Source organism: Gadus macrocephalus, chromosome 10, assembly GCF_031168955.1.
Source record: "Gadus macrocephalus chromosome 10, ASM3116895v1".
In the NCBI taxonomy this organism is placed as follows: Eukaryota; Metazoa; Chordata; class Actinopteri; order Gadiformes; family Gadidae; genus Gadus; species Gadus macrocephalus.
In genome coordinates, this window is record NC_082391.1 from 22,262,613 (window position 1) to 22,275,228 (window position 12,616).

General features: G+C 46.9%; 1 protein-coding gene across 1 annotated transcript in view; it reads left to right on the forward strand.

The window, feature by feature from the left end:
• Positions 1 to 2,710: 2,710 nt before the first annotated feature.
• The window catches only part of LOC132465991 (protein diaphanous homolog 2), a 42,755-nt gene continuing 32,849 nt past the window's right edge, over positions 2,711 to 12,616 (forward strand). Inside the window, exons 1-3 of the mRNA XM_060062958.1 lie at positions 2,711 to 2,752; positions 2,980 to 3,141; positions 5,025 to 5,264. Of these exons, the coding sequence (XP_059918941.1) occupies positions 2,711 to 2,752; positions 2,980 to 3,141; positions 5,025 to 5,264 (444 nt within the window). The remainder of the gene's footprint in view (positions 2,753 to 2,979; positions 3,142 to 5,024; positions 5,265 to 12,616) is intronic.

Genomic DNA, 12,616 nt, shown 5'->3' on the forward strand with positions numbered 1-12,616 from the left:
AGCCACAGGCCTCTGTTGGCATGTCTGCTGCTGAATGAAGGAAGGCAGGTCTTTCAAACAAGAGCACAGCTAAACATCTCCAGTCTGCAATATCGCTTCTGATGAGCTATGTGGTAAAAAACAGCACGTAAAAATTGTTAATAATATATATATATATAAAGAAAGATATGATATAGATCCCACATGGATTGTTTGTTGGTAACTATAGTTTGTTTGGATAATGTTTTCCTATATTCTATTCAGTTAGCATTTAATTGGATCGAGTTGTTCAGCAAAAGAGCTCCAGCTACCAAAGCTAATTCCAAAGCCTCTCATTATATGCTGTTGTGGAGGATCCAAGTGAAAGGTAACCCTTGAACGAATGCTAATTGTGCCTCTCAGTTCTGAAAGCCCAGCCAAACATAGGGATGGGATTTGCCAAAATAATTACTATGATGATCAGGCAAAAAAGTGTGGTTCCACTTCCCCTCTCTGCTGCTTCTCTCTTGGTTACAAGTGTCCTGGAATAGAGAGGGTTTCGGTCTGATCCGAGCCCTTGTGTGCCATCGCTATCTCCCTGAGCCCAGCAGTGTTGAACAGATGTATGCTTTACTTAATTTCTTAGCGCTTTGCATCGAGACAGCCTTAAGGCTCAACACCATCACCTTTAGTCAATGGTCTCCCATGAGGAGAGAGCTTAAAGAATACATCCCTGAACTCTTCAGAAAAGCGGTGACATCTTGTTATGTCAGCTGTTGAACCAAAATGTAATTATGTAAAATAGGTTGTAACAAAAACATAATGGTCTCCAGCGTCAGTTTCTTCCTCGAATCCAAAACATAACGTTTGCATCTGCATCTGTTGCTTAACATGTCACGGACGTTTACCATGAAGCTATCGCTACGACGTCGAGCTAAGCGCTAACTCAGGAGCGAACACGGCTTGTTGTCATAGGAACAGTAAACAAAGCGCAGAGGACCCCGCAAAGTGTTTTCTTCTTCTCCCACCGCTCAAACCCTTCCTCCCAGTGTGTCCCAGCATCGTCCCAGCATCACTGCTGTCAGAACAACGCACTCCCTGGACACACGGCCACTGTCAGGTTCTCAGAAACACGTTGATTTGCGTCGCGCTAAAGCAACAGCTTTTCACACGCGAGTATTTTCGTCTCAATTGAAACAAGCGAGTTCTGTGTTCTTAATGAATAGGAATATTTTAGATGACAAAAACAATCGCCTCCTACCACACAGAAGCGCTCGCTCTGTCCTAAATTATCGCGACGCCTTCTGCTCGTGTTTGGTACATTATCGACCAACCCAACATTGAAGGCTTCATTGTTATTTGTTGTCGTCGTCGTCGTCCCCCCCCCCCCCCCGTCCCATCAAAGCCCTTCATAGCCATGGTGGTGTTACATGCCGTAATCGGGATGCATTAGAAACATTAATGAACTGCATGCATCCAAGATGAAAAACAAGCAAACACTTGATCTAATGGCCGCCTCCCAAAACACAAGCCAGCCAAGCCTGCATCATGTCTCTTTTTCCCTCTAATTCCCTCCGGGGCTGCAGAGCGATGTCATCATTAGGGGACCGAACTGGCTGCTGGGGCCAAAGCCAGGGCCCCAGCAGCCCCCCTGCCCCCCCCACCTCCCCCCTCTTCTTTATTCCCTTTGCTTCTTGTTGGACATTCTGGCCGTGTGGCCGTGTTCAGGTCCAGCAGAATGCATTCTGGGCCGTAATGAGGGGGGGGGGGGGGGCATAGGAGGAGCAGAGAAAGGGCATCTCCTGTCCTCACTCGCTCAGAGCCCAGGCATGGGGAAGGAAGTTGTTTTCCACACTTTCATTAACTCATCTGACCTTTACATGAATAATCAACATTTAGTTAAAACCACCCCCAACAAAAATAATGCAAGACACACGCGCATACGCACGCGCACGCACACACACACACACACACACACACACACACACACACACACACACACACACACACACACACACACACACACACACAATCACTTGCATTATTCATCTCCTCCGCCACATGGCCTCGGCATCACGTCTTCCTCCAGAGCCTCTCTGAGGATCCTCACGTTCATCCAAAGTGCAAATTCACCAGACAGGCGAAGACAGCTAATGCAGACCTGCATCGGTTTCGGTTTGCAGTGATCACTTTAAAGACTGCTTGTGATTGTTGTGGTGTAACACACACGCTCGAGGCTGACATGGTGCGTGTGTGTGTGTGTGTGTGTGTGTGTGGGGGGGGGGGGGCGTGGGCATGTGTGTGTGTGTGTGTGTGTGTGTGTGTGTGTGTGTGGGGGGGGGGGGGGGCGTGGGCATGTGTGTGTGTGTGTGTGTGTGTGTGTGTGTGGGGGGGGGGGGTTGAAACATTATCATTAGAGGTGTGTGTGTGTGTGTGTGGTCGAACAATAATCATTAGAGATATACCTTTTGGGAGGTAAACACGGCAAGCAGGGCTGTGTTACACCATCATAGCCATAGCTTATTGCCTCCTCCTATAGACCCGACTCATCACCTTACCGGGCCAAGAACACTTCCTCGCACGGCCTGCAGAGACACTATGGAGAGAGTCTTCTGCACAGCAGCATTCACTCAATGAATGCTAAGTGTGTGTGGGCTCACGCTTGAAGACACCTCGGTTGAACGTGTCCACAAAATGGAACATTTACATATTTTACGTATGTATACAGTGTGGAGGATTTTACGCAACAAGCATGCATGTACTGATCAAAGACTTGACAAAAGAGTTCTGTCGTGTGAGGTGAACGTAATGGAGACTGTTCATTACCTGTCACTCGGTACGGCAGCATGTTTGAGTCATGAGGCTGTTGGACAATGAGAGGAAGCTGTCTATACCTAAGATGCATCAGATATGAAAAGTGTTCAGAAACGGTTCTCAATAAGGCTTCAGTGTGTAATATCTCACCTCTCTTCTCCTGTGGGTCGTGCTCTTTCGAGGTCTTTAAGTTTAATATACTAACAGTGTACATCCCTGTGTGTGTGTGTGTGTGTGTCTGTGTGTGCATGTGTGTGCGTTTTGCAGAACCTGATAAAGAATCTGCCGGAACAGAAACAGCTGAGTGCGTTGGCTGAACTAAAGGGAGAATACGAAGAGCTGGTGGAGTCTGAGCAGTTTGGCATCGTGGTAGGTATACTCTCCACACACGCGCGCACACACACACGCACGCAGGCGCACACGCACGCGTGCGCGCACACACACACATCCTTGAACACTCAATGCACACTTGAACGATTCTTTAGCCACCGCATCACCCCCAACCCACAACCTCTTCCCTCCATCTATTTTTTAAATCCATTTCCCTAAGAGGCTCCGTGCCCAAAACACACTGCAGCATAAAACCACTGCAGTGTGTCTGTTATGTTTGGGGTCTCAGGAGACTCCAGCGTCGAGAAATAAAGTAGTGTAACAAACATGGAGCCCCACAGAACAGAAACTGCTTTTGTGTTTTGTTTTGACATTTTCTCTGTAGATGCATTTGACAGGTTCCCACTCAGATTTGTTTCCCATCTGGTTGAATGATGTTTAGTATGCACATGTACACCTACTTAGCATGTAGCCTTTAGTACTTAGCATTTAGTTCTTAGCATGTAGCCTTTACTTCTAAAATTGTAGCCTTTATTTCTTAGCATTTACCCTTTAATTCTTAGCATGTGGCCTCTTGTCATTAGCATGTAGCCTTTGGTTCTTAGCATGTAGCCTGTATCGACAGATGTGTCTCAAGTCAGACGTGCCATAAGTTAGTTCATGTTTAGACAGATTGTCTAGACTGATATTAGAGTTCTCTACATGACACCTGCATTCCATGACACCTGCACTCTATTTCCAGTTTCCAATTGAACCGTTTGAGGTCAACTCGATGTTGAACAAACATCTCATAAGCGGATAACTGTGATAACTACCTGCTAACTGAAATAGCTCGGCTCCCAGCACGCAAACAAGGATATAACACGCTCAACATGTTTACCATGGCAATTAAATGATGTGATATATGGTTACAGCCGCAGGATATATTTGATATAACATTTCATAATAACTCCCGGTTGCATCTCCGCTACCTGAGCCGTCTGCACGGTTCCCGTCGTGTGTCTTCGAGTTTGTAACTTTAAATGAGATCGCTGTTGCTACATAGCAGTGGCACGACAATAAAAAGGAAGAAGGCAGAGAAGAACAACAACAACAATTCAACTCGGAAGCTCGTCGATACGATTAAAACCATAGTGCCGCATTACACCAGATCACAAAATAATGGTTCAATTAGTCTCCGAGACGCCGCCGCAGCTATGCTATCCAGCTCAATGTTAGCATTAGCTGTCGGAGGCTTTCCCTTTCATATTTTCTTATCCCCCTTTTCTTTTAAACAATTGAATGATACAAGGTGTGACAGCTTCTCCTTGTTGTGATCTCACTGTTGCCGCGATTACCTACTCCTCCCCTCCCCGACCCGACTGATGAAGCGTTCCTGCATGCAGAGCTGTTTAGTCCCCAGGGAAATAAGCCATGTGTAAGATTCCCTCTGCCAGCCTGTCACAGAGTCCTCCTCTTACTGTGACTTCTTCCTCTTCTTATGGTGTAAAGACACATCACTTGAGGTTGGCGGGAGGGGTGCTGTGAGTGAGTGCCTGTCTGTGTGTGTCTGTGTACACACAAAACAACGACACACACGTGTGTGTGTGTGTGTGTGAGAGAGTTTGAGTGTGATAGTGCATGTTCATGTGTGTCTTTGTTTACCTGGCTCTAGGACTCTTCATTTGTGTGGCAGGCTTCTAGATCGTAGAGGTATCCCATTGTGGGATTATGCTGAGATCTTTGCAGAATCGCCTCTGGTCACTGATTCCGTATATATCTTCTGCCTCTCAGCATGAACCCTGATGCATCCAAAGCTCTTCCTCTTCTCTCTTCACTTTACCCCAGCACGTCTTTCCCCATCCCCAGACATATGTTTGGCGATGTGATTACTGCATCAGGATCACAGCGGTGAATCCGTCTAATGCGTTGCTCGTCCTCAGATGAGTTCGGTGAAGCTGCTGCGGCCCCGACTCAACGGCATCCTGTTCAAGTTGACCTTCGAGGAGCAGGTGAACAACATCCGGCCGGACATCATGAGTGTGACCTTCGCCTGCGAGGAGGTGAAGAAGAGTGAGAGCTTCAGCAAGCTGCTGGAGCTTGTGCTGCTAGTGGGGAACTACATGAACGCCGGCTCCCGCAACGCCCAGACCTTCGGCTTCAACATCAGCTTCCTCTGCAAGGTAGGACACGGGCGCATGCAAGCACGCACGCACGCACGCACGCGCGCGCGCGCACTCACTCACTCACTCACTCGCTCGCTCAGACGCACAGGCACACACACACACACACACACACACACACACACACACACACACACACACACACACACACACACACACACACACTTGTAGTTCACATGCTGCCTTCAGTAGTTCACTGAAGTCTAATCCACCTTTAGACATTTTTGAGCCAGCTCAACCTACTCTTTCATGATGTTTATCTCAAATGAAATGATGTAATCTCAAGGAAGTCTGTTTGGTTAAAAGTGTAAATAAGTATGAATAGTATACTTCAGGAAGTACACAGCAGGAGGAGGAGCTTGTAGATGTAGTGATGGAACTTTGAGATTCTGTCTCGGATGTCCTAAACTGTGTTTTCTGCAGCATGGGAATTGTCTTGGCATGATTTTAAAACGGTGTTGATGCAGGCCAGCGAGCCTTGTTAACCATCCCCGCTTAATGTATCCCCCTATTCTGACGCTGGCCCCTCTCATACTCGGTGCCAAAGGAACTACTTGTTATGTTTAATGGACAACACACCGGGTGAATGTCGTTTTATGGAGAGCATCCCCTTTGAGGTAAACCTTGAAGAAACATCGCGGTGAGCCCCTGCGAAGGTTTACAGTCTGAAATTGATACCTCGATTACAGGCCCGTCCTACAAGGCTGTTGTTTTAGTTCTGCTTGTACACGTTTAACAAATAGGCCACTCAGTTGGAAACAAACGCCTCTCCTGAGTTCTCAAACACCTGCTGTCTCCGTGTCAAACGCACTCTTAAGGGGACGTTGCTTAACTCAATGCAGCATAACAGCAGTTACTCTGGCAGGGACTGAAGAATGTAAAAGACTAACAACTAATTCAGACCGGAAAGTACCCGTGTCGGGGTTTTAGTTTTTCCCCGGTTCTGGACTGATGCCACATGAACTCTGAACACGGCCTCAGCGGTGGGCCGTGTTGAAGCAGAGTGTGGCGTCGCTCGTCCAGCGAATCAGCGTCACATGTCGGCCCGAGCCGGCCGGCTCTCGGGGGGCTGATTGGACTATTATTGACGGACAAGAAAAAAACGTCTGCTTTCTCACTCTGGTCAATCAAATAAATGGCCCCCAAGGTGGGGGGCCTGGCTACCTAATAGGCTCATCAGGGAGAGGGAGGCCGCCGATGGGGGGAGGGGGGGGAGGACACGACCTCTGCCCCCTCCGCTGCTCCACCCTGTCCCGACCAAGGACAGGTAGATCGCTCCCAGGTGGCCGATCGGCAGACGAAGGCGTCGGGTATCGAGCGAAGTCTTTGGTTTTCTTCTTTCTGTTCATCGTTGGAAGGATCGTTTTCTTTCTTCCTCAGTTAGATGGAGAAGCCTTAGAAGATGATCTTATTATTATTCTCGGATGAGCAGGTTTCGTTTTCTTTCTTGCTCTATTTTATTATTTTTCTGACTGTATTTTTTAACTGATATTTGTAGCTAAATTGTAAGTGAAAGATGTAACCTTTTCAAGACATTTTTTTTGCTGTTAAATTTACATTTTGGACACATGGTTATAATTTGTGCCCCAGCTACACGGTGACATCACCTTTCTGAAAAATAAAATGAGCATTTGAAGGCTAACCGGGGCTCTTATTACTTCAAACCAAACATGACCTTGTTCACCGGTGAGAGGAAAATAATTTGCGTCACGTCAAATGCGATTTTCCGCCGCACCGCTGACGATAAAACCGTTTCTCTCTGCTTCTGCTATCAACATGAAGTCCACACTTTTCAAAACATCTGCGTGTTTCCTTGAGAGACGCTGTGCCCTCGATGTGTCAGCGCTGCCTTAAACTATCACTCCACAACGGTGGATCATCAGGTCGGCTCCTGCAGCGCTTGTGATCTACAGAAGAGGTTGTGTGAGGGTCAGCGAAGGCATGGCGCAGAATAGCACACATCTTTAGCCTGCCACTGGAATTAACATGCTGCTCATGATTGACTTTGGTCCGTATGTAGTACGGTACGTTATATATCTTTAGATTTAGAACTCGGTACTCAGCAAACAAATAGCTTTGGCCTTCCCTGTGGATTGCAGTTCTCTACCTGTACAGTCACTCCACCGTATTTTATTCGTTGGCTCATGTGGGTTTTACTGAGGAACACAAGAAAGGATAGGTGTTGTTGGTCTAACTGTCTTGGCTGCCCGGATTCTTGTCATTCATTTCTGAAGGAAGAAACAGCGTGCACTTCAGAGGAGTTTGACACCCTTCAGTGAAGATAGTCTCACAGGAATGCACAGGAAAATGCTGACGACTTCAAACACATCCAATCACACACTCACACTTGCACACACCTACACCTACACACACACACACACTCACTGACAGACACACTCACACCTACACACACACAAACACACACGCGCACGCATGCACGCACACACAGAGACCCAAATAACCTAGAAAATAAACGTGGAAGAAAACTTTTGGGGCGGGGGAAGTATGCGTTAAACATGGCAGCTTGCTTACAAATGAATCGGCGATGCGTTCCGGAGGTTGTTCCTATTAGTTTCTTCCCCCTCCACCCCTCCCCGCAAGATTTCGCAGAAAACACTGTTGTTGTTTATCTTTCTGCACAATCATTAATCTTTGAAGAGTCCAACGAGTTGATGCGGTAAACAAACGAGTCTAATTACAAATGATATAATTACAAGTTATCTATCAGCCACCCATCCCGCCGCTTTCGGCTCTCGACTCTGCAACTTGTCCGGCGCCGCCGCCGGTGTTCCGCGGAGCGTGGCGCGTTCAATTTGTTATCCTGCCAAAACAAACCTTCACGGGGGCTTGACGGCGGAGTCGGAGCTGACGTCTCGGAGATTACCGCGCCGCCTGTCACCGCCGCCGCCCCCCCCCCCCCCCCCGCCCTCGGTTCCACTTCCTCCAGACTGTCCTCCAGCGCGGAGTTCCAGTGGCTCTCAGCGCCTCGCTCCGAGGGCCCTACAGGGTGTGTGACCTTCCTGCCCCGTCGTCTGCCGCCTCCCCCCTAACCCCCGCTGAGAGAGACGCCGGCCCGCCGCCACCGCCGCAGCCGCTCGGGGTGAAGCGTGCGTCGGCGTAATGAAAAACAACCACGGCCGCCTCTGTTTGTTGCACAGGGCTGTTCATTCATATCTGCGCTCCGGTTTTATATTACCGTGTGTAATTACTTTCCTCCTCGGCGCTACACTACTGCTGCTTAGCATTCAGGTTATATCCTGACTCCATCGGAATGCTCTCTGTTTTGGAAGGGATGGGTGCACGGCTGGGAGTTCTGAAGGCCCCGATGGTAGTGTGTGGTGGGGTGGATTGAAGAATGGTCTGTGTGTGTGTGTGTGTGTGTGTGTGTGTGTGTGTGTGTGTGTGTGTGTGTGTGTGTGTGTGTGTGTGTGTGTGTGTGTGTGTGTGTGTGTGTGTGTGTGTGTGTGTGTGTGTGTGTGTGTGTGTGTGTGCGTGCGTGCGTGCGTGCGTGCGTCCGTCACACAGTATGATAACCCTGATGTGTTTAGCTCCACCATTAACTGGTTTCTGTCAGGAGCTAGCTTTGTAGTCTGGTTCAGGTGCTTTCTATCTTTCCCTAGTGGCGATGTCCATTCTGCACGTTTTAAATGTTAATGTTAGCGGTAACCGTGATATCTGTGGACATGCTTTTATGTCCTTATCTACTTCTTCTTTTTTCCCCCCTGCAAAACAGAAATTGTCAGGTACTTTCGGACAGGATGAAGAACACTTTTGCTCCCGTCGTCGTCCTGCCCTCCAGGGTCAATGATATTCACCTAGCTGCATTAATCAGCCAGCAATTCTGCCCAAGAGTTTTAATGTCTTTCTAATCACCTCAAACAGCAGGCTCTGGCTTATATTTTGGAGAAGCGGCTCAGGGCACTCAATAAACGCCGACAGCGCAGAGATCCTTCTCCCCAATCTTGTTTCTGTCTCGGTCAAGGTTAAAGATTTTTGGAGGGGGTCAACTGAAATCATTAACTCGGGTTATGAAGAATTGCCTGTTCTGTGGACCTTCGTCTTAACGCCGCTAAGTAATATAGTAATATGCAGTTCACACATACAGTGCACAGTGATATGCTGAAATATCCTTTTTTTTTAATCACTAGTTGCAGTGGTTCACTTTATTTATGCCGAGGCTTTCATCGTGTTCTGCACTCAGAGTGCTTCTTTGCAGAGTGCTTCAGAGGGATCAATAAATCATAGAATTCCAAATAAAAAATAAAATAACTCTGAAACATTAGCTTGATAAACAGCGCAGCTATTAGATAGCACAATAAGGTGCGGAGGCATGGGACAGGAGCGGAGATAATGCAGCTTCAAAAACTAACAGAGTATTTTCGGTTCATTTGAATTGAAGTCAATTGCAATGAAGTTAATACTTGTAAAACATAACTTGATATAACATCAGGCAAGGCAATGAATTATGTGTTAACACCCGCAAACAACACAGTCATTAGTAGCAATGGTATTCCTACCATTCACACAAAGTAAAACGTGGGTTAAATATAGTACATCGTACCTCGCATTAACTTTTGCAGCGTTAAATCGAGAGGCAGAATACAAAACGCTCCCGCTCGACAAGTCTTTCCCCTGTTTTACCTGTTGAAGGGGATTAAAATAGCGCACCCAGCAGATGTGTCAATTATTTGTATTTTCATGTTTTGTCCGGGCGCAGTAATGACACCTTGGGGTACAATAATAAACAAATTAAAATGTGAAATGCATGAAATTAAATTGTGATTACGGGAGCAGGAAGAGGATTGATCCTTGTATAATGAAAAGTGTTTGTTGACGTTCTTTATTTTTTTTGCGCGCCAGCCAGACAGACTAGCTCAGGCGCGCGTTTACGTGCGTGTGTCTTTCCGTGTGTGTGTGTGTTTGTGTGTGTGTGTCGGAGTGTGTTTGCGTCTATCGGGGAACTCTTTGCATCCACATTCGTCTGGATGCGGTGATTGTATGGGTGAAGGGGAGGGCCGTGCCTGACTCAAGGCGGCGGGGCTGTCAGTGATGGAGCCAGCGTGTGGAGGTGGCTTGTTGCTAATTAGCTCTCCCAGCACGCCGCTCTGGCGCTGGGGCAATCATAGCATGAGGGGTGGGGAGGGGTGGGGGATGAATATGGAACAAGAATTAGAGACTTTGGCACACTTACTTGGCAGGTACTCAGTACTTTATGTCAGTATGCACTGTGTGTTTTTTTTTGTGTTTTCTACACACAGGTTTTTTGTTGGTGGTTGTTGTTGTTTTATTTTACATCAGGGTGTCATTGATCCAGTCAGGGTTTGCGGAGATAATGGCTCTGCTACTTTCTGCTGTTGTCGTGTTCCTCCTGTTGTGTTTTTTTTGGTCTTTTGCGCTTCCCTTTGTTCGTCTTATTCTCCTGTTTGTTTCGGCGTTCTTGTTAAAGCGTCACGCGCCCAGGCAGCACGCCGTTTGATGGAGGAGCTTCTGATCATCCAGATTAGATCAGTGTTGTCTCGCGCTAAGCTAAGCGATACCATCGTACCGCGAGTGCGGCCATTGTGTGCGTATGAAAAGGCACCAGCAGCGCGGATCAACATATATATATTTATATATGTGTTTGGTGATTGATGATTTTTCTTTTACTACAGTGTCTTACATCATAAATGACGCCCAGCTCGGCCGTGTTAACAAAACCTTTATTCCAAATCATAAACAATGATCTAACATTATACGAGAAACATAAAAGGCTTCTTCATACTTCATAAGTGAAACAAAAACAACGCGCACCAGATGCAAAGAACAGATCCAAGCGTGGCTGTCATCACACACACACCCATGTGGACGTGCACGTTAACGCGTTGGCGCACGCTGCAGCACGCTGCAGCACGCTCCTCTCCGGTTTCACGTACAGTTCTGCTGCTTTCCTCCACATGAATGCATCATATTTAACAACCAGCTCCTGTTCCTCCGTCTCTGTCTTTGTGTGTTACCGTCCCCGCCGTGCATTAGCCTGTATAGCCGTCCCCGACGCGGTGTCGGATGAGATTCACGCGGTCTGTTTACGCCCCGTTGCCGAGGCGCCCAGGAGTCCCAGGTGTCTCGCAGCACCTATCGGTGTCCATGGATATTAATGCATTTTAATGACCTTTGCTATAAATAGCTGCTGAGGTGCGTTCATTAATTCCTTCTGAGCGCCTGACGGTATCATGTTCAACACACAGCGCCGTCAAAACTAATTAAGCAGCGGGGACAGATTGGATTTGACTCGAGATAATGTGAATCAAACTGGATTACATGTCTCGTAAGAAAAGTTCTGGATGCGTGTGTTGTTTTGTTGTGTTGCGATTCACTCAAGTAGGCAATGTTCAAAGTTTCAAAGACGCAGGCCATAATACGCTGGAGATTGCGGTTAGCCACTTGGGTCCAATGTCCGATAGCTATGCGTTCTTTTGCGTTTCTACATGAGAACACTCATTTCTTGTATCAATTCCACGTAACCAGAACGCACAACCTGATATTCTGCTTGTGTGTGTGTGTTTTTGTGTGTGTGTGAGCGCAGACACGTGTGTGTTTTTGTGTGTGTGTGAGCGCAGACACGTGTGTGTGTGTGTGTGTGTGTGTGTGTGTGTGTGTGTGTGTGTGTGTGTGTGCACGCGTGACTACAAGGGTGTTCATGTGTGTGGGAGCCATCCAATTAAGCATGGCATTGATTTATAGCCCCGGTACTGTACGGGGTTCAAGGGTTCCATTGTGTTTAAACAAAGCGCAGAGCGTTGACTTTGGGAAATGGTCCTGAGTGCAGCAGAACCTGCCCCATACTTAAACCCTGCACTCCACTATTCAATATTGCTCCATCACTAAATAACCAGCTCATTAATTAGATAAGAGAATGGTGGCGTTAGGTTGAACGCCGCTGCGTTGTATCAACCTCGTACACACACACACACACACACACACACACACACACATACAGATACACACTAGGGCTGAACAATTAATCAAATTCAAATCGAAATCGCGATTTTATAGAACGCGATGTACAAATCGCAAAGGGGAAAAAAATGACTGAAAGTGTTATTTTTTGTGTGTTTTTCTTTTCAATTTTTTGGGGGGGTTGTTACTGACTGGAGATCATTACGATTTAGATTTATTTTACAATTCAATAGTTAAATAAAGATGTCATATCAAATAATCTCAACACATCGGCCTGTCCTAAAGGAAAGAGCAGTTTATATGTTGACTGCTTCCTGTGTTGTGATGGTCATACAAATGATTTATTGTTCTTAGTGAATAATACAGAACATAAGGAACTTAATACATTAAAAAAATCGCATATTAATTCGCAATCG